The sequence below is a fragment of the Macaca nemestrina genome, chromosome 6 (genome assembly GCF_043159975.1).
Source record: "Macaca nemestrina isolate mMacNem1 chromosome 6, mMacNem.hap1, whole genome shotgun sequence".
Taxonomy (NCBI): domain Eukaryota; kingdom Metazoa; phylum Chordata; class Mammalia; order Primates; family Cercopithecidae; genus Macaca; species Macaca nemestrina.
The window spans coordinates 170,472,351-170,496,991 of record NC_092130.1 but is presented as its reverse complement, the minus strand read 5'-3'; the positions used below and the strand labels follow the sequence as shown (position 1 = coordinate 170,496,991).

The 24,641-nt window shown below is 45.7% G+C and overlaps 1 protein-coding gene and 1 long non-coding RNA gene across 2 annotated transcripts in view; one reads left to right on the top strand and one right to left on the bottom strand.

Moving 5' to 3' along the window:
• DA (death associated protein) overlaps positions 1–11,319 on the bottom strand; it is a 76,751-nt gene extending 65,432 nt beyond the window's left edge. The window contains exon 1 of the mRNA XM_011754339.2: positions 11,084–11,319. Within this exon, the coding sequence (XP_011752641.1) occupies positions 11,084–11,138 (55 nt within the window). The 5' untranslated portion in view covers positions 11,139–11,319. The remainder of the gene's footprint in view (positions 1–11,083) is intronic.
• LOC139363919 (uncharacterized) lies at positions 11,106–21,967 on the top strand. The gene is made up of 3 exons (XR_011625133.1): positions 11,106–11,288; positions 17,796–17,948; positions 21,759–21,967. It is a non-coding gene; the product is annotated as an uncharacterized lncRNA (long non-coding RNA).
• The last annotated feature ends 2,674 nt before the right edge of the window (positions 21,968–24,641 follow it).

Genomic DNA, 24,641 nt, shown 5'->3' with positions numbered 1-24,641 from the left:
CTTTATGCCGCTGATGAACGGGAAGGAGAATGGGAGAGGCAGCCTGGGGCTTACATGCTTCAGGTTTACTGGTCTTCCATTTCCCTGGAAGACTCTGTCAGCCCCTGACTGGAGGGAGGTGGTGACATTTGCTCCCAGGACCAGCACTGCCCCAGCAGCTGGCTGTTAGAAAAGGGCAAAAGAGAGCAAGGAAAATGAAGAACTGTGTTTAAACCATTCCTCTGCTGGCTTGGGTTTAGAACTAACATCTCCCCGCTGCCTGCACCTCTTATCAACAGAGAGGAGATTCTACTTGGGGCAGAAGGAAACAGAATCCTGTTCAGTAATTCTCTCAAAAATATGCTCTATATCCCATCAATTGATTTTTAATCATTGTATTTTTAATCATTTTTTAAAAATCTAGAGCTTTTGTCTCAAATTCACTAGGTCTGTATTTGATGGGGTCTTATTCTTTTCTTGTGCGTTCAATTCCTTTATATAATCATTTTAGTTATATATCCAATTATTTGATTTTCTAAAGTCCTCTGGAGTCTAATTCTGCTGTCTGTTTTTGTCTGTGGATTCTTGCTCTTGTCCTGGGAGACTGTGGAGGAGGAATCTGTCTTCACTGGACTTTACCAGTAAGGATCTTATGGGGCCTGTGATGACAGCAACCCTCTGGGGAGATGCTACATGTGTTTTTGTCAAGTCAGGAGTATGGGTGTCTGAAAATCCTTTTCAAGGCAGATTTCTCAGAAGACAAATTGCCAAACAGTGCAAATATGAACAGAACTCATGTAAACGCAAACCTTTGTTTACAAATTCTCAAGGAGACTTCTGTCCCCATGTAGAGCCCAGGCTGACACAGCCCGGCTTCCTGGCCCTCCCAGGGCCACTGGGCAGGTTTCCCTCTTCCACCCTTTCCCCAGGGGTGTGGCCTCTGAGCATCCAGCCTTGGCTATTCCCTGCCTCCTGTGGGCCCACCTCTCATGCTAAAGGTCTGAATTTCAGTTCTTTCTTCGTTTTGGGTTTCTAGGAATTCCTTTCACTTCAAGGTCAAATTTTTTTAAAAAAGCAAAAAGCCAAAGACAAAACAGAAGAGAACTACCATTTGCAGGCAGCTTTTTAATCTAAGATTTCCCAGCCTACATAGTTGGCCTCCCAATCAGAAATGGAGACTGAAAATACAATTATCTACACCTTAGGGTCATTTTCCACTCTCTTGAAGCATAGGATCTCAGAGTTATGAATGTTTTGGGCCCAAGGAAGAGCTTAGAAGAACTGTCCCACTAAATGCTCTTTAAAAATTAATTTTCCTCCCCGCTCTATCCCACCTCTTTCCCATACTCATCAGAAATTGATGAAAGATACTATTATGGGCTGAATAGTATACCCCCCAAATTCATAGGTTGAAGTCCTGACATACCCTTAAATTGCAATTGTATTTGGACAGAGGGTCTTTAAAAGATAATCAAGTTAAAATAAGGAATTGAGGTAGGGCTCTAATATAATAGAAATGGTGTCTTTATAAGAGAAAGAGACACCAGGGATGTGCACACACAAAGAAATGGCCTGTGAGGAAACAGCAAGAAAGTGCCGTCTGCAAGACCAGGAGAGAGGCCTCAGGAGAAAGCAGGGCTGCCGACACCTTGATCGTGGACTTCGGCCTCCCAAGCTGGGAGAAATAAATGTCTGTGGTTTAAGCCACCCCGTCTGTGGTATTTTGTTAAGGCAGGATGAACCAATAATACAGATGCCCATTTAAAAATGATCTCTGAATCTTTTCAACTTGGCACACGTAAAACTTTTAAACTATAACTCACAGATGTGTTCATAAAGTAAAAATAAAAAGAGCTGTGCAACTAACTACAAAGAAAACTAATGATGAATGTCAAGGTGACATTTGAAATGATCAAGTCTTCCGCAGCTCCTGCAGAGCAGCCTGTCCACTCCTCCACTGAAATAAGCACACAATGTCAGGGCTCAGTCACCCAGCATTAGCACTTGCATTTAATTTAGTTTCTAAAAACAATTAACTTCATTAATCCCTCTCAGTATGTTTGGTGATTAATGTAGCAATAAAAAGTGGCAATAATCATAATAACTCAAAGCTGAGACAGGTTCATTTTAACTTGCAATACTGCCAAAAAAATGACAGCACATATTTATTATGATTGTTGCATCACTGTCTCTAGAACTCTTCATTTGTAAAACTACAAAAGCAGAATTACTTTTGCAGAAATCTTTGCAGAATGATTTGCAAATAAGTATTTTTAGGAGAAACAGAAAAACCTTAGATTTTTGTTGTGGTGGTTGTTATTCAAATGAGAGCTTTGAATGTAAAGAATAAGCTTCCTCTTAGCAGAAATGCTGTGCAGCGGCTAAGAACACAGATGCTGGAGCCAGAATCTTGGGTTCAAATCCCAGTTCTGCCTGTGTGTGCATGTGCCTGTGCACATGTGTGCCTACGTATGTGCTTGTGTGTGTGTGTGGCTGTGTGTGGGCAAGTTGCTGAAGCTCCCTGTGCCTCAGGGTCTTCCACCTATGAAGAAAGGGTGACAATGTTCCCCTCTCTCAGGGCCAACTGAGGATTACATGAGTTAGCACACATGAAATGCCTCCAACAGGGTCTGGTACACAGGATGTGCTCGACTGTTAGCTAGTCTTATTAAACGGGTTTTTAATTTAACATTTAGTACTTAGAGAGGCCTCTAGAGTCCTCAAATCGTTGGTGCTTTTCCAGTTCTTCACCCTCTCTTCACAGCAGTTCCTTAAAGAGCACTGCCCTATGGGTTGCTGGGGAATGAAGGCCATGCCCTGTAAAGCACCTGCCCACCGTGGTGCTGATCACCACCAGGACCTCTGTCACTACATCAGCACCTAAGTGAGGAAGCTTCTGGAGAATTACAGATCTAACTTCTCTTCATCACCACTCTGTGCCAGGCACTGCTCTAACCACGTGGAGTCCACGCATCTTTCCACTGTACAGCAGCCCCACAGAGTAGATCCTGAGGCAGGGAGAAGCGGAAGCTAGTGGCCCCAAATCGCACAGCTGGCAAGCAGCAGACTGGGTTCCACCCTTAATCATAGGTAAGCCTTTCCTTGCTCAGACTCCTTCCAGGAAACAGGGCACCATGGCTTCTGAGAGTAACTCAAAGGAACGGCCTACAGATAGGGCCAGGTTATTACCCTACCTAGATAAGGGAAGGTGAGTTTGAAATGAAAAGCTCTCTTCAGAGCAGCTGCCCGCCCAAATGGGAAGGGGGGTGGAGGAAGCTTTACCCATGGTCACCTCCGGGAGGTAAGCAAACACCAGGGAAGCAAATGACTACATGGGATCCTGGGCCAAGCATCCATCCTCAGGTGTCAGGATGCCTGGCTGTAAGACGGAGTCACTGGTGGCTTGCTATCTGCTAGTGCTCAATAGCACACTAGAAAATGATACTGCGGGAAGAAGAAAGGGGAAATACCGGAAGAGTCCCATGAACCAGGGAGCGGTTTACAGCAGGGGACTAGGAAGGGCTGTTAATTCACACAAATGTCCCAAAAGCATTCACTGCAGGTACTGGAGCATGACGCGCAAGTATATGCTACCTTTGTTCTTTCCTGAGAAGAGTTATTGAAATATTATTCAAAGGGAAGCTCTTCTACCTAAAAGAAGAGATGAAAGGTTCTGAGGACTGTTCCGGTGGAAAGAACAAAACAAAACAGAAAACCACCACTGCTGCAGGTTATGATTAAACCACAGGATTTTAGGTAGAGCAATGTATTGGCAGGTAAGCAAAGGGGTTGGTGAGATTAGGTGGGTAGAACTTCCCAATGTGAACAGAGCAAGAGACTATGGCTTATCTTAGTTAAGAAGAATGATGCCACCAGGAGAGAGGAAAATCACTGGCAAGTGGAGACTCACGTTTATGGAAGCCCATGCACCTGAAGGTGGGAACCCTAAAAAGTGGAGAGGATAAAGAGGTGAGAGGCGGTAAGAACGTACGCAGAGAGTGAGTGCTGACAGTCTGGCCCAATAACAGATACAAGTTATTGAAGACCCCAATGAGAACCTTGCCCCCAGACCAAGTGGAGCCCTTACAGGAGCTTTCACATGTGCACATATAAGCTAGAAGTAATGGTTTGTGCTAAAAAATGAGCCGGAGCCCCAGATACATTCCTGAATTTGCACTCTTGTTGGCTTCATACTGCTATTTATTCTGTGCTCAGAATCATAGACTGTGAAGGTGAGAAGGCTCTTAAATTACATGGAGCAACCCCGTTAAAGAATGAAGTTCAGAGACATAGTGGGACCCCCCTGGGCCATGGAGCTTTGACTCTGAAGTAGTAATGCCTGACTCTATCTTCCACAGCAGTGTGTGTTCCATCCATGACATGGTTTTTGACCCAAAGGACAAATTCAGTACCGACTGGGCCAGGATGGGCACCCTGCCGGACAGCTGACTGGGCCCCTTTCAAGCTGGGAGGTACATGGAGCAGCTACATGTATATCCTTGAGTATAGGGAGGATGATTTCAGAAAGTTTAGGGGAAAGTAGGATCTGCTGCCTGGAGGTGCTTTGTAAAAGCTGGCATTGGGAGTTGGTTGAGGCAAGGACTAGTCAGGTGTTTGCCAGTCCCACTCCCGGCTTCCCCGTAGTTGGATTGGGGGCATCAAACTGGGTCCTGCCCAACCATATGGGGAAAAGTGACTTTGGTGGGCAGCATCATGTCATCATGTTCCCCTACTCTGGAACCTGTAAGTGTGCTGGGCTACATGGCCAGGGGAAATGAAGGTTGTAGATGGAATTACAGTTGCTAATCAGCTGACCTTAAGCTGAGGAAGAAAGAAGGGAAACTGCTATTCTGTGCTTAGAATCACAGACTGTGAAGGTGAAGAGATTATTCTGGATTACCCAGATGGGCCCATGTAATCTCAAGGGTCTCTAAATGTGAAAGAGGGAGGCAGAAGAATCAGGGATCCGAGTGTGCAATGTGAGGATGTGACTGGTCATTGCTGCCTTTGAAGAAGCTTTCCTTGGCTTGTGGAGGAAGGGGCCATGAACCAAGGAAAGCAGGTGGCCTCTAGAAGCTGGAAAAGGCAAGAAAATGGATTCTCCCCTGAGCATCCAGAAGGAACCAGTCACCCTGTGGATACCTTGATTTTAGCCCAGTGAGACCCATCTGGGACGTCTCACCTCTAGAACTGTAACATAATAAAACTGTGTTATTTAAAACCACTAAGTGTATTGTGATTTGGTACAGCAGCCATAGGAAACTGATGTGATGACACACACCACTTGCGGGCCACACCATACAGACCCCAGCACGGTGACCTACACTCATCCCCTCTGCAGCAGCCACACATTGAAAAGCTAGTGTTGGGCCGGGCACGGTGGCTCACGCCTGTAATCCCAGCACTTTGGGAGGCCGAGGCGGGCGGATCACAAGGTCAGGAGATCGAGACCACGGTGAAACCCCGTCTCTACTAAAAATACAAAAAATTAGCCGGGCGCGGTTGTGGGCGCCTGTAGTCCCAGCTACTCGGGAGGCTGAGGCAGGAGAATGGCGTGAACCCGGGAGGCGGAGCTTGCAGTGAGCCGAGATCGCGCCACTGCACTCCAGCCTGGGCGACAGAGCGAGACTCCGTCTCAAAAAAAAAAAAAAAAGAAAAGCTAGTGTTATGCAGCAGGGGGTGTCTGGGCCTCTGAATTGTTCTTTGTTAAGAAGACCGCCCCCCAGGACAGAAATAAACTTGGATTAGCTCGGCCACTGAGAATTTAGGTTGTTTGTTACAAGACGAAGTACCATTTTCTATACCTAATCTAGTACTTTATACAAAAGTGAATATTCTCTATAGAAACAAAAAAGATTTCTGAAGCTGGGAAGGGGAAAGCAGTCACATAACCAAGTAAGAATGCACAGGGCACTGGCCGAAATGAAAAGGACACTCACCAAAGACATGAGAAGGCACAGATAACCAAAAATGGCTAGAGAAGGTTGGGCGTGGTGGCTCATGCCTGGAGTCCCAACACTTTGGGAGGCCAAGGTGGGCACATCGCTTGAGCCCAGGAGTTTGAGACCTGACTGGGCAACATAGTAAAACCTTGTGTCTACATAAAGTACACAAATTAGCTGGGTATGATGGTGCACACCTGTAGTCCCAGCTACTCACCACACTGAGGTGAGATCTCTTGAGCCCAGGCGGCCAAGGTGACAGTGAGCCAAGGTCATGCCACTGCACTCAAGACTGAGTGAGACCCTGTCTGGAGGAAAAAAAAAAAAAAAAAGGCTAGGGAAGAGGCGAAATGCCAGGGGCTGTCTTGACAGAAATCTTCTTAAAAAAAACCGTGCTAACTAAGGGGTCTTGTTTTCCTTGGCATGTTGGGAACAAGAGCAGACCTCTTATCTGGACCCTTCAATCTATGGTCCTGACTGGTTGACACTGGGACTATGCTTAGCAAATCTGTGACCGCAGGGCTAATAGAAGACAAATTAGTCTTCCGTTTCTAGCAATCGATAATCTGAAAGTCTTTCTGCAGGGAGATAATTCAGGGAGAAAATTCAGGGGGAATTACACTCGAGTTTTGAAAGGCATCCTTAACTCATGTCTGAAGGATCAATTAGTATAAGAACTAAGTTACTTTGAAGTTACTAAAAAAAGTAACATGGTCTATTTTCCATTTTACTTGAAACAAATACAACTGTGCTTATATTTCCATTAATTCACTTTGAGAGGGGATGTAGAGTCTGCTTTTCAAAGAAAACCATATGTAAGATTAGTAACATTCAAAGCTATCATGTAGCAGATTTATGAGAACTCTACTGACACATGGTTTTGGCTCCACTGGGAAATGGAGGGGAACGGGGCCAGCAAAATGTATTTAACAAAGAAATTTTACCCATCTCACTGCCACAGACTCACAAAGACTGGCAGAAATGAGTAACAGCAAGGCTTATAATTAGGTGCCCCTTTCTGCTATGGAATGCTATGACTGCTGTTAGATGAAACAGAATCTTGCTAATTCTAACTTTGCTAATCTGCATTTGCAATAACTCATCAAACAAGCAGTCTCACCCCATTTCTCTGCAAAGATTTTGTAGTCAGGAGCAGTGGTGAGGTCTCAAATCATTAAGGCTGGATTACTTTTACAGAGGACTGCAGACGACAGCACATTTGCCAGGACGTGATGCAGTGCCATCCATCACTTGTAAATAACAATACCTGTATTTGCACGGCACCTTTCTCTAACACTCTTCAGAAGCCTTTACAAACTGCCTCATTCGTCTCCCACCTTGGGAGGAGGCACCTGGCCAGTGATAGAGTCGTCCGACGGGTTGCTGAAGTTCCAAAAGGCAACAGCCTTTCTAGCTGCTCCCACTAGGTCACTAGCTCAGGCGAGTTGGCAACAGATAGTCCAAACAGTTGGGTAAGGTTTTTTTTTTTTTCAGACTAAGTTTTCGCTCTTCTCGCCCAGGCTGGAGTCCAGTGGCGTGATCCTGGCTCACCACAACCTCTGTCTCCCAGGTTCAAGAGATTCTCCTGCCTCAGTCTCCGGAGTAGCTGGGATTACAGGCACCCATCACCACACCTAATTTTGTATTTTTGGTAGAGACGGGGTTTCACCATGTTGGCCAGGCTAGTCTTGAACTCCTGACCTCAGGTGCTCTCCCCACCTGTGTCTCCCAAAGTGCTGGGATTACAGGCGTGAGCCACCGCACTCGGCTCTGGGTCACGTTTTTAAATGGCACTGTGCTCGGTATCTCAACAGTAAGATGACTGCTGATTTCATGAGTTAAACGTGCCAAGTGCTTAGAAGTGTGTCAGCACATTGTGACACTGAACAAACTTCATTAGTGTTTCCACTAGTCTGCTGCCTGAACCGGCTGAGAGGACCACCTGCATCCCTGTGCACAGTAGAGAGCGCTCAGAGCCAAGGAACTTGTGGGCCGGGTATGCTATGGGGGCAGTGAGGGGTGAGAAGAGGCCCTGGGGAAACTCAGGAGCACTTATTAAGTATTTTGTGCTGCCCCAGGGAATAAAGAGATGGAGAAGACTCAACCCCGGAAGCAAGAAGACGACAGGCAAAGGTTAGAGCACGAAGGAAAACAAGGGGATTGCAGGAATGTACAGGAGGAGATATGGGCCAGACAGCAATAAAGAGAAGACACAAAAGAACATTAAGATAGTCACTGTAAGAGAATTTTATTATTTCTGATTGAGCACTGAGGCACAAGTCTGTTATTCAATTTAAGCACTTAATGAAAGCATTCTCAACATTTTTAAGGCAGTGATTTTGGTTTATGAACTGTGCTCTTGGCAATCCTTGATGATTATCCTTTATTGCAGTGGACCGCCTTTTTTTTTTTTTTTTTTTTTTTTTAACTATCTACCCTTCAGAGCTACCTACTGTCTGGCAATGCCAGACTAAACAAGAACACCGGAGCTTCCTGCCAAAAAACACACAGAGTCCTCTGTAACACCTGGGAAAGTGCATTTGAGGGGTGCTGCTGGCATTTGAGGGGTGCTGCCGTCAGGCCCCTCCTCTTAACTATCATCTTGGAGACAGATGACAGACGGTGACAGCCACAAGCCAAGAGCTCACCCCATAAGTCTAAAGGAGCTGCCCTGAAGTCACTAGAGGAGTTTACCTGTGGGATGAACAGTGCTGGTACCCTGACGCTGAAGAGGGCCAGGAGAGTCACGGCAGCAAACGCAGCCCCTCCTTGCGACTTGCCCCGAGGCCCAAACCTCGCATTTCATAAAGGAGAAAAACTGACTCCCAGTGAAGCGTGAAGTGATGTCCTCAAACTCAGAACCCAAGCTCACTGCTACACTAGCACAAATAAGCTGCCTCTTCCCTCCTGAGGGGTAAATAAGCTACTTTCTCTGTAATTCACAAAGCCTAGCTGTTTACTCTGCAATCAAAAGAAAACCAGAGTCCAGAAAGAAATTTTTCCCAGGGAGTGAGTATGTACAGTTTATACCTCTGACCTTAAAAATCTCCATATGGGCACTTTGGAAGGCTGAGGCGGGTGGATCACCTGAGGTCAGGAGTTCGAGACCAGCCTGGCCAACATGGCAAAACCCGGTCTCTACTAAAAATACAAAAATTAGCCAGGCGTGGTGGCAGGTGCCTGTAATCCCAGCTACTCGGGAGGCTGACACAGGAGAATCTCTTGAACCCAGGAGGCGGAGGTAGAAGTGAGCCAAGATCATGCCACTGCACTCCAGCCTAGGTGACAGAGTGAGACTCTGTTTCAAAAAAAAAGTAATAAAACAAAACAAAAAACAAAACAAAGAAATCCTCCATATGGGTATATCCCTGTATGCAATTTAATTACTGTACTTTGGTTCTGTATCATTCCAATAGATATGCTTTAATGTAATCCAGGTCCTGGAGAGCCGAGGGCCAGCGCAGTTCCTGGAGGCAGCCCTGCCCCAGGTGGAAATCAAGGCGCTCCTCCCCATGGAGGACAGGGTCCCGCTGTGGTAGAATAGAAGTCAGTTATCCTTAAAGGAAATCCCATTAAAAAAAAAATCTCCCTTTGAGGTACTTTTTTTTCTTTTTTCCTTAAAACCAATGCAACACAAATTCCCCCAAAGCCCATTTTCCACCCAGTGGAATGATTTTCTAAAACCCCATGCCTCTTAAGTTCTCTGGCATCAGTTAGACATTTTTCTTTTCTAGTGCCAGTTAGTTTTGTCGTAGAGAGCTTCCATCACCACCGAAAAATATTGTCTACTCTGGACTGCAACGTATTTAAAGAACCGCTCCTATTCGTTGTGCTGGGGCAAGGAATTCCCGCCCTACAGTAGAGGACAGCAGAGAAGGATAATGGTAATTTTTTTTTTTTTTTTTTTGAGATGGAGTCTCGCTCGCGTTGTCGCCAAGGCTGGAGTGCTTTGGCTCAATCTTGGCTCACTACAACCTCTGCCTCCCTGGTTCAAGTCATTCTCCCGCCTCGGCCTCCTGAATAGCTGGGATTACAGGCGCCCGCCACCACGCCCAGCTAATTTTTGTACTTTTAGTAGAGACGGGCTTTCACCACGTTAGCCAGGCTAGTCTTGAACTCCTGACCTCAAGTGATCCACCCTCCTTGGCCTCCCAAAGTGCTGGGATTACTGGAGTGAGCCACCGCGCCCGGCCAGGAATCTTTATTGTAACAAGAAAATGGCACAAATGTGCCACCAAAAGAAGCCATGTTTCTCAAAGACTTCTGTTCCTAGAAGACTGAGTTTATGACACTAAGGTGTGCTATTAAGACCCTAAAAGAACCCCACGCATCCACACATTGAGGTGACTTGGCTTCTGAGACCCAAGGCCTTTGATCTTCTCACCAGTGTCCCTCCATATGGGCCGAATGCCACTGGAAAGGAGAGTAGAAACGGAAACAGACCCGTCTGGAGAGAGTCCAAAGTGCAAACAGGAACCGTGCCCAGAGAGAAGAGGTGGTCGCAGGAGCATGAAGGCTGCTTAGATCCCTAGGTTCTAAGACAGACCGCTCTTTCCTGGCGTTAACTTCCTCGGCTCAGAAGTTTAGGATTTGCTCAAAAAGAGAAAAAGCACCTTTGGGGAAAAAAAAAATCTGGATGTGGAAGAAACTGGCGGTGAAAGTCATATTGAGTGATTAATGATAAAAATTATTTCCGCTCCTTGGTTCTTGAATCGGTATGAAACGCTGGCAGCCTCTAATTAATCATTACCATGATATTAACACCACTGACTTTTCATTGTTTCTGTTATTTTCTTTCTAGACATCTGTACTTGTACCTTCTAAGTAAATATTATCCGCCAAAACTTTGTTACAAGTTGTGCAACTGGGTTCGCCCAAGGCACCGGAGCCCGCGCGCAATCGCACAGGTACGCGGCGGCCCGCGCGCCTTAGGAAGAAACGCGTCTCCGCCGCCGGCAAGCCGGGCCGAAGCTCAGGCGGGCTCGTCCCGGGCCTGGGCGCCCGAGCTCTCCGCGGCCCGCGCCCCTCGGGCGGACATCAGGGCCCGGACCAAGTCTCAGCGCCCGCCGGGGCCCTCCCCGCGGAGCCCCCGCCCGGCGCCCCCGGGTTCGAGCCCGCCCCCGGCACCCGCGCGTGGAGAGAAAGGGGAAACGAGTCAGTACCGGCGGGCGGGTGTCCAGCTTTAGTCTCTAGTTTCCCTTCGGGAGGCGAAGACATGGCGCGGCGGGGCTTCCGCGGGGCCGAGGCGGCGGCGCGGTTCTCGGGCCAGGCGGGAGTGCGCGAGTGAGCGCGGGTGTGAGCTCCGAGAAGCGAGCGGGCGGGAAAGCGACGTGCGCGCGCGTGGGGCGCCGGAGCCGCCTGAACCGAGCGAGTGCCACTGCTGTTAAGGGGGCGCGGCCGCCGCGCGCCGACGTGGCGCAGCCAAGCCCACCCACGACGTGCGCACTGACGTCACCGCGGCCCGCCCGCCCCGCCGGGCCGCGAGTTACGTATACGGAGCTTGCGCAGCCGGCCGTGCCACGTCGGACGCTGTGGCCGAGGGCGGAGGCGGGGGAGGCGGGGGAGGCGGGGGAGGCGGGGGAGGCGGGGGGAGGGCGGGGGGGCCGGGGGGAGGGCGGGGGGGCGGGGGGGGCGGGGGGGCGGGGGGGCGGGGGGGCGGGGGAGGCGGGGGAGGCGGGGGAGGCGGGGGGAAGGGAGAGAGGGGTGGGGGAGTGAGAGGGAGAAGGAAGCAGAGGGAGGCGGGGTCCTCGGCTGGCTGCGGGAAGTTAAGCAGGATCTAGCTGAGGATGCCTCCTGCAGCGAACGCGCTCAGCCAGGCTCCTGGCTATGCGGCGACGGCGGGGTGACGGCACCCCACATGCGGGCCAGGGCCAGGGCGTCCCGGCGGGGAGGCAACCGTCCCCTGAGGCCCTCAGCCCCCGCCGCGGCAGGACCTAATGAAGCGCGGAAAGGCGAGCACAGATGGCAGCGACGGGGGTCGAGAGAGCAGGAATTTGTTAAAAGAGGATGCGAGGGGAGAGCCTGCTTTCCGAGTGAGGGCCAGCGCTGCCCTCCCCCGGTATGGACCAGAAATAAAATTCTAAGCGCCGCAGCCAACGGATGGACCCTCAACTCCGCTGGTGGCCTTCTAAGTTGTCGTGAAAAACTAGTTCAGCCCTTGCTGCGAAGTGGAAGTCAAACATGGCCTCACAAATATTCGCACGGAGACCCTATAATAGACGACTCTTTAGGTCTGATAAGAAACATTTGCAGTGTATTCCCGGCTTCATCTGCATGATAACACCTTGGTCTCCAGAACTCCGTAATGCAATCCGGACATTCCCCTCTATTGAGTCCAGGTGTTTAGATAACTCTCAACCAATTGCCTATCAGAAAACCTTTAAATGTACCTATGACCCGGGTGTCCCCACTTCACATTTTACCTCCTAAAGAGGCAACCTACATCTTATGTATTGATTGATGTCTCATGTCTCCCTCAAATGTATAAAACCAAGCTGTTACCTGGCCACCCTGGGCACATGTCATCAGAACCTCCTGAGGGTGTGTCACTGCACATCCTCAACCTTGGCAAAACAAACTTCCTAAGTTGAGACCGGTCTCAGACACTTTTGGTTTTCACCATCATCTTCCTGTTGCCGTGGCTGATGCCTGGCTCTTGTGTCTTGGATCGTGTTGTTCCCGCCTGCCCCAGTGCTTTGCAACTGCTGTTAACTTCCACGCTGCCCTTGCTAGATTCGCATTCAGACAGGATTAATCTCTCTAGCGAAGGAAACACAACCCCTCTCTTGACTGTACTTTTCCCTTTGACAACAAAACTGTTCAAGGAGGTTGAGCTCATCTCTTGTCACTCCCTCCAGTCCAGTTTGTCTGGTTTTCATCAAGCTCTGCAGCGCTGTCCTCAACCATGGGAGGTCCTTTTGTGGAAGTCACTTACAACTTCTGTGCTGCCAGATCCAACTGTCATTTTCCACTTTCATTCTACTTGAGCTCTTAGTGGCACTTGATGTAGCTGGCCATCGCCCTCCTCTTTTGCTCGTCCAGAGGTGCCACATCACTGCCTTACCCTCCAGTTCTCTGGCCACCCTGGCTGCTCACTCTGTCAGCTTGGCGGTTCGCCCTCTTCTAGATTTATAAACATTTGAGTATCCCACGGCTTACTTGGCCTTCTTCTGTATCCAGACTTCCCATAGATAGTCACATGGAGCCCCGTGTGGACAACTATCATGCAGATGCTTACGGGTGACAAGTCTGCAACCCCATTTATTTCTGCCCCTGCACTGAGCTCCAGACTCACCACCATCACCACCTGCAGATGCTTACCGGTGCCAAAACTGTAACCTCATTTCTCTCTTTCTGTCCCTCAACTAAACACCAGACTCACCACTACCACCTTGGCTTCTCTATTTGTTGTCTAACTCAGTGCTGCACAACTCTTTGTGCATCAGGGCACACGTGGAAATGCACATAGCATACACTGGTCTTGCATTCCCCACTCCATACACACATTTCAACACCACTAATAGGATAATCGTTGGCCAGGCTGCAGTCATGACATGCTTCTCATTGTCTTGTATTCACATCCAAACTTGCAAGTGGGTGCCAGCAGTTTGGAAGAGAATCCTGAAGTTAATACTGGGGTCCTCTTTAAAGAGATACCGCGTCACTCACATTCTTAAACGTTTAAGGGTACCTAACCGATTAATTTCATGAGTAGTTTCCTTTTTATGTATGTGCAAAGGTGCTATATAATTAAAAACTCATGCCTTACGTTTTAAGCCTCAAGAACCATTTCTTGGAAGTATAAAATGAAAATTGTAAGTTGAAAGAGCACATGGTGGTATCCTTTAATTGGTAGTGTTTTTACCCTTAGTGGCACCTAAAACAAAGTTGCATGTTATGAGCGACAGCATCTTAGACTCAAATGCTAATGATAAGGAACCCTGGGGGGTGGGGGTGGGGAAGCCTTCGCAGGAAGGAGCAGAGCTCCAGAGGGGCCCTGGTGGCCCCTAGACTGCCCTGAGGTCTGACAGGTTGTGTATCTTTGGCTGTGACCTGTTCTCCAGGGTTGTACTGATTGGGAAACTCTGGTGGTGTTACAGTAGGTAGCTAGTCGGCCTGAGCAGGGCAGGAGAGGACTCTTCCCCACAACCCACACCGCTACAAATGTTATGTGACCATCAGGTGATGGTCAAGAAGTTGTTACACCATTTCTCTAAAATAATAATTGGTTGCAGTCAGCGCCAGGGAAAGGCAGTCGCCCAGTAGATAGAAAAAACCTGAAAGTGGTGATCAACAGCTTCCTGATAAGATCTCTTTGCCACACATCAAGAGGCAAAATGGCAGAGTTTAACTGGTATATGACCTTCTAGGAACATTGGGCTGGTAAGGGAAGATTTCCTCAAGTGAGCGTGTGTACACCTCCAATAAACACACGGCCTTTGCTCACTTTCCAAGCGCTGGCAAGTCACTACGCATGTGGTCAGCCCACCCCAAGGGAAGAATCGGGACAAGGGATGCAAGACCCCAGAAGTATGCCAACGTATAAAACCCTAAGTCAAAGGTCAAACCATGCACCTGATCTCTAAAGTTACCTGCTTGGCCGTCTTCCAAGTGTACTTTCCTTTTGTTCCAGATATAAAGCTTTTTAATAAACGTTCACTTCTTCTTCAAAGCTTGCTTCAGTCTCTCTTTCTGCTTTATACCCCTCAGTTGAATTCTTCTGCAGAGGCAAGAATTGAGGTTGCTGCAGACCCATACAGATTCACTGCCACTAACGTATTATATTTGGGTGCTATGTGATTCAGGTACAGTCTGCTCCTGACAGTGTGACAGCCAAGTTAATTTCACGTGTTCAAAGAACTCCTGATTCTCCCACCTACCAGCAAATAGCTTCTTCTCTAGAATACAATCCAAGCTACTCATTACAGTGTGGAATAATCTGTCTACTCAACAGCATTTCTAATGAAGGAAATACTGTTAAGAAGGTAGTGAACTTCACAGACAAAAAAAAAAAAGACATTTATTTTTCAGCTTCCCTTGTAGCTAGGGGTGGCCAAGTGACACTGTTCTGACCATGGAAATCTGCTGAGGGGTTTTGGAGGAAATTTGCATTCTTAATATGGGGACACCCCTTCCTTCTGATGACTTCATCGTTTGTACCACCTTGAATTCAGACAGAGAGCCAAAGGTAGAACAATCATATTGCAACTGTGAGGCCATCAAAGGCATGAAAATCACATGCTAAAGGTAACAGAGCAGAAAGGTCAAAGGCATGTGGGAATCTGAGGGTCCATGAAGGCTCTTCAGAGCTGTGGACTCCTCCTCTAGACTCTTTTGTTGTGTGGGAAACAAATTTCTATTAAATGAAGTCCTTGTGGTTGGTGTCTTCATGGGCAGCCAAATACAACCCCTAGCACACATGGCCTTCCAGACCCTGCATGACAGGGGTCCTACCCAACTGTGAGCTCATCCCTCTTGGCTCCTCTGGCCACACTGGCCTTTCTGAAGTTCCTCTAGCAGGACAAGCCAATTCTTCCCCTTGGGCCTTTGCATTAGCCACTCCCACTGAGACAGCCAAGCATAAAGGGGTCCCCAGAGAAACTCTGACTACCTGCACACTGGAAGAATGGGGTAGAGTCACAGAAATTTATACCCTTTGCAGAGGAGAGGAGCCTGATGTCTTCTGTTCCCGGGTGGAACCTGGGATTCAATCTGTGAGATGGGAAACCGGCTAGCACGACTCTTGCTGAGAGTCCCTGTTTCCCTTTTTTCCTTTTTGCCTAATAAACTCCATTTTCCTCACCCTTCCAAGTGTCTAGGAGCCTAATCTTTCATGGTTATGTGACAAGGACCCTGTTTTTAGCTAGGCTAAGGAGAAAGTCCCACAACACCACTGCCGAGAACCGTCTCTTCCAGATCCTCGCGTGGTTAACTCCTTCTCATTCTGGAATCAGCTTTTCAAGGGGCCTGCTTTGACCATCAGATGTGAAGAATCTGGGCACTCAACTCATACCTCTCTGTCTTCCTGTCTTTATAGCACTCCATCCTCATCTGAAATTCCTCATTTATCTGTCTGCTGGCTTATTGTTTTTCTCCACTGACTAGAATGTCAGCTCCATGAGGGGAGAAACCTAATCCATCTTGCCCACTAGGTATTCCCAGCACCTAAAACCATCGTGGGAACAGAAGAAGCATTCAACAGATATTTTCTCCATGTAATTCTAGAACATAGATACATTTAATTTCTCACAACTGCTACCTAAATGAAGAGTAGCCAATGATGACTAAACAGAGAATGAAAAATATATGTAGCATGTAGATGGCACATGGCCACTAATCTTTTCTGACATTTGCTTTATCTTGTAAATGCTTTGTGCATATGTGTGTGCACACGTGTGTGCATGCATGCATGGGAGTGTCCAGCCCCTCCAGTCCTAGATGCTGAGAATAAATGTCAGTCATCACCCACTGGTGGTGTAGATGTACTATGTAGATGTTCTGTGTAGATGTACATACTCAGTAGATAGGATGAGAATTGTTGAATGAATAATCTTATTTGAATCTCACAGTAACAATAGGAGTAAGGCAGGTTAACCCATGCACCAAGGAAAACAAAAACAAACAAACAAAATGGAAAAGAGAAGGATTGTTGGACTTATGTGGGATGCAACTCTGGTGAGTGTGACCTGGGACCCAAAGCTGGATTTTCTAAGCCCTAGTTCCATTCCCTCCAGCTGTGGACTGACTTCTAAAGAGAGTTTTGGGAACATTTTCTTTTCTTCTCTCAATAGGCTGTTCTCTCTCTCTCTCTCTCTCTCTCACTCTCTCTCTCTCTTTTTTAGACGGGGTCTCACTCTGTCACCCAGGCTGGAGTGCAGTGGTATGATCTCGGTTCACTGCAATCTTTGCCTCCCAGGCTCAAGTGATGTCCCATCTCAGCCTCCTAAGTAGCTGGAACTACAGGCCCGTGCCACCATGCCCAGTTAATTTTTTGTATTTCTGGTAGAGATGGGTTTTTGCCATATTACCCAGGCTGGTCTTGAACTCTTGAGCTCAGATGATCCGCCTGTAAATAGGCTGTTTTCTAATCCCAAATGGTGGTGAATTCACTTATTGCGAATGCTGAAAGCACTAGAAAAAGGATTTGAAGAAACTGAAAATGCAGATTCTCTTCTCCAGGTGTGTATTTTTAGTCTGTGGCTACATCACTAAACCTTTCTGAGCCTCAGTTTCCTTATCTGCAAGTCAGAGATGTGAACGCTAATGCCTCTCCCAGGAAGGTTGTGAGAATGAAGGACTTTGACTAAATCTGATTATGTTTGGACAGCTCCGTGTCACCCCATTTACCCCCCACAGGATCCTGAGACACAGGGAGTTCTCTGCCCTCTTTTAGTGGAGAAACTGGATCTGTAGCTGGATTTTCTAAGCTTGGTGCAAGGATTGTTAGCTAGTGTGGCGAGACCCAAGAGAACCAGCTCTTGCTATCTTATCCGTTGTACATTTAAAAGTGTTTTGTAAGCTATAATATACTAGAGAATGTACTGTTATTACTGCAAAGGGAGTTCCTTTTTATCAGCATTCATGAAATACAAGAATAGTCCCAGTGTGTATTAAAATAATCCCACATAACAATCACTTCGATGAATATTGCTTTCTTATTCCAGGCTGGTTTCTATTTCCTGTCTTCTTGTGCTGGTCTGATAGATGAGAATTTTGGATTCTTATTTACTACTTCCATGGCTTGAATGTGTCCCCCAGAATTCCTGTGTTCGAAACTTAATCCCCAATGCAATGGTGTTGAGAAGCGGGGCGTTTCATAAGTGACTGGCTCGTGAGGGCTCTGTTCTCATGAATGGATTTATGCTGTTATCACAGGAGTGGGCTCCTGATAAGAGGATGAATTAAGCCCTCCTTCCTCTTCTTTCATGTGTTCTCTTGCCCTTCCACCCTCCGCCATGGGATGACACACCAAGAAGGCCTTCACCAGATGCGGGACCCTTGACTTTGGACTTCCCAGCCTCCAGAACTGTGATAAATAAATATTTGTTTTTTATAAATTATGCAGTCACCAGTATTCTGTTGTAGTAGCATAAAATGGACGAAGACAATGACCCAGGATTTCTCTGATTTCTCCTCCATTGTTAATTTTGCTCATAAGGGAAGAGCATCAGTCATTCTTGACTTTGCTTTGTAATATCCAGGATATTTCTTATTATACTATGTAGTGTAGGCTTTGAATTAATTTTAATATAATTTATTTGCATACACACATAAACATAAAATACTTGAAGAGGATATTCATATCTTAAAATCAAATAAAAATGATAGAATATATTTTACACACACATATACACACGTGTGTGTGCACACACACACACACAAGTGAGGGATCTTTGGGATTTCATTGGGCCTCAACTTATCACTCAGTGACACTTTCAGGCATTTTTCAAAAGTAATTCAACAGCTAATAAAGAGCATGGAGATCAATTTTAGTCACATATGAGGTTATACTTTAGTTAACAGTATTTGAAGAAAAAAAAAAAACCAGTCTGAACCTTGGCAAAATATTCCTCTTATCTTTATTTAAAAGTTAGAAAATAGAAACTGCAAAAAAAGATGACAGTAATACAACCATGAATATTGACTTTCTAGGCAATTTCAAATGCTTTGTAAGTTATTTATAAAAAAAAATGTGTTTTAGCAGAGAAATGGGGAGTGGTAAGGATAATTTTATGTCTAGCTCTTGCATTGAGTCATTATTTGACCTGTGCAAGCTACTTACACATTCTGTAATTACATTTCCATATTGGAGGCCACAACACCTATCTTACTTGAGGATTCAAATAGTTATTCAATATTATGTCTTAGCATTTATCTTCTTGTATAACATTTTTTTAGAAAGGTATATAAATTGCTCTAAGTCTAAAAGATAAACATGACAAACATCAAGAATAAAGAGGCTTTCAGCAAGATAAAATAATCTCAAAGGAGCTTGAAATTTGAAATTGAAGAACAACATTTTTTTACCTTTTTTTAAAAAAAAAAAAAAGAAACGATACAGAATTTGGTGGTACTAGGACATTGATTTACTCTGTTACTCTTAAAAATGCATAAAAACCTTTCAAAAGGCTCTTCAGGTGTGAGAATGTCATATTAAGTGAGACAACAAATATCAGAAGTGTGGTGAGGGGGGTCACCTCTACCAGGACCATGAGGCTCTGCTCAGACTTTTCATGTGGGATCAGTTGAGGAAGTACAATCTATAAATGACAGAGCTTCTAGGTCTGGAGACCTAGGTTTGAGCCCTAGCCTGACCACACATTGCATGTGTTACCTTGGGAAAACTGCACCCTCTCAGAGTCTCAGCACCCTTCCCTTAAGACAGGCACAATAGTGCACCCCTCTGGAAGGCATATAAGAAGTACGTGTGATGGCCTGTTGAGAATGCTTTGTAAACTTTAAAGAACTAAACACAGATCTAAAAGCACATAACTTGTTGTTAGAGATTTTAGAGAAACAGCAAAGTAAACATATATTACAAAGCAGAACATGGTGAATGTTCTAGAACAGAGATTCCCACTTGTTTGTGGAAGACAATGGGCAGGTCTCATGGATAGGGAGTGTGAACGGCAGCCTTCCAGCTGACAGGCAGCAGGAGGTGGGCCTTCACAGGGAGGACTAGAGAAGACAAGAGGGACAGTGGCCCACGGTTTCTAAATCCCAATTCTTCCAGGCTGATTCGCAGGCAGGCTGTGTGTAGAAAGGCAATGGAAGGTCTGGAAGTGCCACCTTAAGACTGGCAGACAGAAGGCAGCCTTTGCTTCTGCGGTCTGTTGCCATAGCCATTTGTGTAGGCCCTGAAAAACCCCACTATAGACTGGAGAAAGAATGAGAGTGAAAAACAGCAAAGAACATTTTAGTATTATCATAAACAGTTTTGACCTCCTAAACACCCTGAATGCATCTAGAGAACTTCCAGGGGTCCTAGACCACACTTTGAAAACTGCTGTGCTAGTTCATTCCTTGGACACTTATTAATTTAAGATGAAGAATAAAAAAGGACTTGTACTAAGGAAACAACCTCCACCCTGTAGGCAGTGGGGATGTCAGCCCTGCAATAGGCAGGGGCTGCAAGGTGAGTGGGCGTCACCCCTGCAGTGGCCTGCTCAGCGGGTGGGCTCTCGGCTCCCCTCTTCTAGGCACACTCACAGGTGCAGGGCTAACCCCTTCAGATGGGAAGAATGCATGGGTTTTGTCCTCCCCAGGGACAGCAGCAGCCCCCCCATTGTCTGGGAACCACTCAGCCCTTGTGCTGTACTATATGCCTCCTAAATGTAGTTTTGGCAATCTTAAGAGTTTTGATAGCATTAGTGACACCATTTTTTAGAAGGGCTGTTTTCACAGGCTTTGAAGTGAAGAAGGTCTCGAAGAAGAGGCTGCTGGCCTGCGTTATTTTTTCCTCCAAAGGAGCATGTTGTATCTTCTGTCACTGGCCATGTGGATGTTTTGACTACATTCAAGAAAGAATTAATTTTTATGAATACATTTTTTAAAAAATACAAAAATAATACACTTTGGAACATCTAAATAACAGATTAACGTCCAAAGGAAAAAGCAAGTCACCACTTATCAGCAATCCTACCAGCACGTAAAGTTGACCACTTGTAACATTCTGTTGTACGTTCCTCCAGGCTTCCAGACAAAAACAGACAAGGATTCTTTTTAGCTATCTTGTTTTGTAAATTGTCCCTTAATTTGTGTTTGGTGTTTTTCTCATAGTTAAAAACAGGAGTTACAGGTTTTTGGAAGGAAGACCATAGCGACCTTTTTTTTTTTTTTTTTTTTTTTTAAATCACATTATGTTAAGGGTACATGTTATTAACATGTCTAATCACTGAAGATGTCAACCTGATCACCTCATGATAGAAAGGGTTTTTAAGCATGGCCACTTTATTAGATTTAAGTTAATTTATTGGTGAGTTCAGCTCTATAATAGGACTAAATATGAACATGGGCTAAATTCTTTGTATCATACCTTAAAGTTCCCCAATAATTGCTGAGTCTATACTAACAAACCTATGCCTGGGCATGAGTCTGGAAGATACCCCTGGGCTCTTGCCATCTCAGCTTTATTGGATCTCACTGTTGTAGGGCTAGAGATGGCAAGTAATTTCCTTAAAAAAATTTAGAGCCTTTTTTTTTCCTGCTGAAATTACTTGATTTTCTTTTTAGACCATCTTCCTTCTCAGCAAGTGATTTCCTATAATCGATTAATTATTCCATTCAGGGTGAAGTGTGTGTGTGTGACTTTGCAGGCTTGAGAGGGTTGTAAATAATGACTTCTGTTGGATCCTAGTCCTCAGTATGTTTGCAGAAAAGCCCGCTCTGTTCTTGCTCAATTTTAGAAAAGGTCCAAGCTTGGGAAATACGATTGCTATTAATCCAGATAAGAACAAATCCCAAAGCCATCCTTCAGGTTTGGAGGGACCCTCTGGGGCACCATCCACAAGCTTTTCACTGACACAAATTAATAAAATGCCTTTGACCATGGAAAAAATAAAAGAAAACATACAATTTCAGTAGCTCACTGGAGACTTACAACATGACTATTCATGGCCTTAACAAAGAACCGCAGGGCATTTGAGTAAAGAAAAGCTACACTTAGCATTCCAGGCAAGGTTGTAGCAAAGGTATAGCTTGACATGACATCCCTCAGCACAAATATTGGGGAATAACATGCTGGGTCAGGCTTAGTTTGGGTTTGGCTTATTTACTGTTCCTCTGTCCCTTAAGAATGTTGTTATTCTCCTTTTCTTTTCCCTTCTCTTTTTGTTTCAGAAGGAGAAACCAACCCCAAGTTCTTGTTGGAATATTTACAGGGTACTGGAGGGGCTCACAGAATTAAGGAGAGGACTCTGGCAGCCTCAGAAAGAAAGAAAACTAGGGAAGCTCTGGAAACACCAATAAACGACCTCTCCTAGGACGCTGCCAGTGGATGACTCAATGTGATGGTTCATTTCATGTGTCAGCTTGGATGGGCTATGGGGCACAGGTATTGGGTCAAACATTATTCTAGATGTATCTGTGAAGCTCTTTTTTAGATGAGATAGACACTGAAATTGGTGAACTTTGAGTAAAGCAGAGCACTCGCTATAGTGTGGGTGAGCCTCGTCCAATTAGGTGAAGAACTTAGTAGAAAAAAGACTGAATGTAGGCGCCCCAATCTCAGGAACCAACTCCTTAAAATAAATCTCTTTGTCTCTCTCTCTCTCTCTCTCACACACACACACACACACAGACACACACACACAGACACACACGCACACAGACACACACACACAGACAGACATACACACACACAGACACACACACAGACCGACACACACACACACAGAGACACACACACACAGACACACACACAGACACACACACACACACACAGACACACACAGACAGACAGACAGACACACACACACACAGACACACACACACAGACACACACAGACACACACACACACACACACAGACACACACACACACACCCCTATTGGTTCGGTTTCTCTGGAGCACCCTGACTGACATGCTCAGCTATGACTTTCTTCTCTTCTGGATCTCCATTCCAGACCTGCTGCAGAGAGCATGCAACATTCTTGGGCCTGAACCTACTGTGATTCAGGTGCTATCCTGTACATGACCTTCCTGGGTGTAAGCTGAAGTGGAGAGAACTTTTACGACTTAATGAGCTAACCAAGTAGCCCTGTCACATTTGACTAGCCTCTGTTATCTATCATAAGTTACTGATCTTCCTGCCAAGTTTTTCTGAAATTTGATTTCAAGAGATGAGGGCACTCCTATTATCCAGTGTTTTACCCCAGAGCCTATCTTTACCCATTGGGAATATAACCCCTTAACCTCATACCTTGTGTAACTCCAAGTTGTAAAACACATTTAAGATAATTGCATCTGTTCCTAAACCTCCCCCTTGTAGGGAATAGTGTTCATAAATTGTGCCTATTGTTAAAGACTTCAGCTGCAAAATGACCTCGTACTAATTTAGTTCATCATCACAGATTATATCTTATATAAATTCTCTTGCTAATCTGATTTTCAGACCTCAGTTCTAGTTTTTCTCCTTTCTAACTTGCAAACTGCACATAAAAAGCAGAGCCTCTAATGGCTTTTTCTCTATTATGGTGGTAAGAACACTTAATGAGACATCTACCCTGTTAACAAATCTTTAAGTGAATAATACTGTATTGCTAACTACAGGCACGGCTCTGTGTAGCAGATCTCTAGAATGTATTCGTCTTGAAAACTGTGAAATATACCAAGAGATACGTCTTCCCCTCTCCCAGCCTTTGGTACCACCATTTTACTCTGTTTCTATGAGTTTGACTGTTTTGGCTTGCTCATGTAAGTGGGGTCTTGCAGTGTTTGGCCCAATAGTTTTCCATTGTGCACAGATGTCACATTTTCTTTATTCATCTGTCGATGGACACTTAGGTTGCTTCTGTTCTAACAAATTCATTAAAACAGGAAGTTTTGCTTTCCATCTCCTTTCCCCCTCAACTCCTACCTACCTTGCTGGCCTTTCTGATACTAAAGTCTGCCTGTCTCATGGAGCCAGCTCTTTCCATCAACAGCCCTAGGCTCTCTGCTTTGTTTGATCTCAGTTCCCTGGTGTTTGTTTCCACTTCCAACTTTCACTTAGGTGTCTGGAGAGCTGAGTGGTCCTTGAGGGTCCAAACAGCAAAATACAGGAACTGAGAGACTCAAAGGAAGTCTGTCCTTATCATCAGCCCAAGTGTGGTGGTCTTGGTAGACATCCGCTGACCCTGAGCCTCCCTCCTGGTCTCTTTTCTGTTCCTACGGTCCCAGGGCTGTAGTGATGGAGAGGAGGGAGGCACAGTTGGCTACCAGGCTCTGAAGGTAAATCTAGAAATCTAAAGGCCAGGAACGGATTTGTTGATTTCATACTTTCTTTTATTCAACAAAATACTTTTGAGCACCTTCCTTTTTCCAGGCACCTTTCTATAAAGTGAAGATAAAGTTTCAGCTCTCTCAGAGCTTATACTCTAGTCCATTGGAGGCCGACACAGTACATGGTGACAAGTGACAGAGGTAGGCTTCTGGTATTCTCCTCTAAAACAGACTGAAATTCTGAATAATGATCCAGTTTCTAAAGCTTTCTGATATTAATATAATGTGTTGTTTCTGGACAGTTCCTTGGAACACATTTTAAAAGATAAAAGTCAGGTGCCATGGCATTCATGCTTTATGTTATGTGCAGGCAAGATCTTTCAGGAAGAAATTTGGGGTAGGGTAGGGAGAGGCTGGCTTGCAACACTTTATCCCTTTCAGTTATTCATGCCAGAGAGATGTGGCAAGTCTTCTGAAGATAGTCCTTCATTCTCTCTTGCAGGTGTCAGTAAACTGTGGCTAAAGGACATGTCCAGTCCACGCCTATTTTTGTAAATAATGTTCTAATGGAACACAGCCACATCACTCACTTAAGTATGATCTGTGGCTGCTTTTGTGTTACAAGAGCAGAACTGAGTAGTTGCAATGGAGGTGGCATGGGCTGTAAAGCAGAAGTATTAATTTGACCCTCTAGAGAAAGTGTGTAGGCCCCTTCTCTAGAACAGTGGTTCTTCGTGTGGTCCTGGAGCAGTAGCATCTGCACCACTGAGAGGTTGTAAAGAGATCCAAGTTCTTACCCTA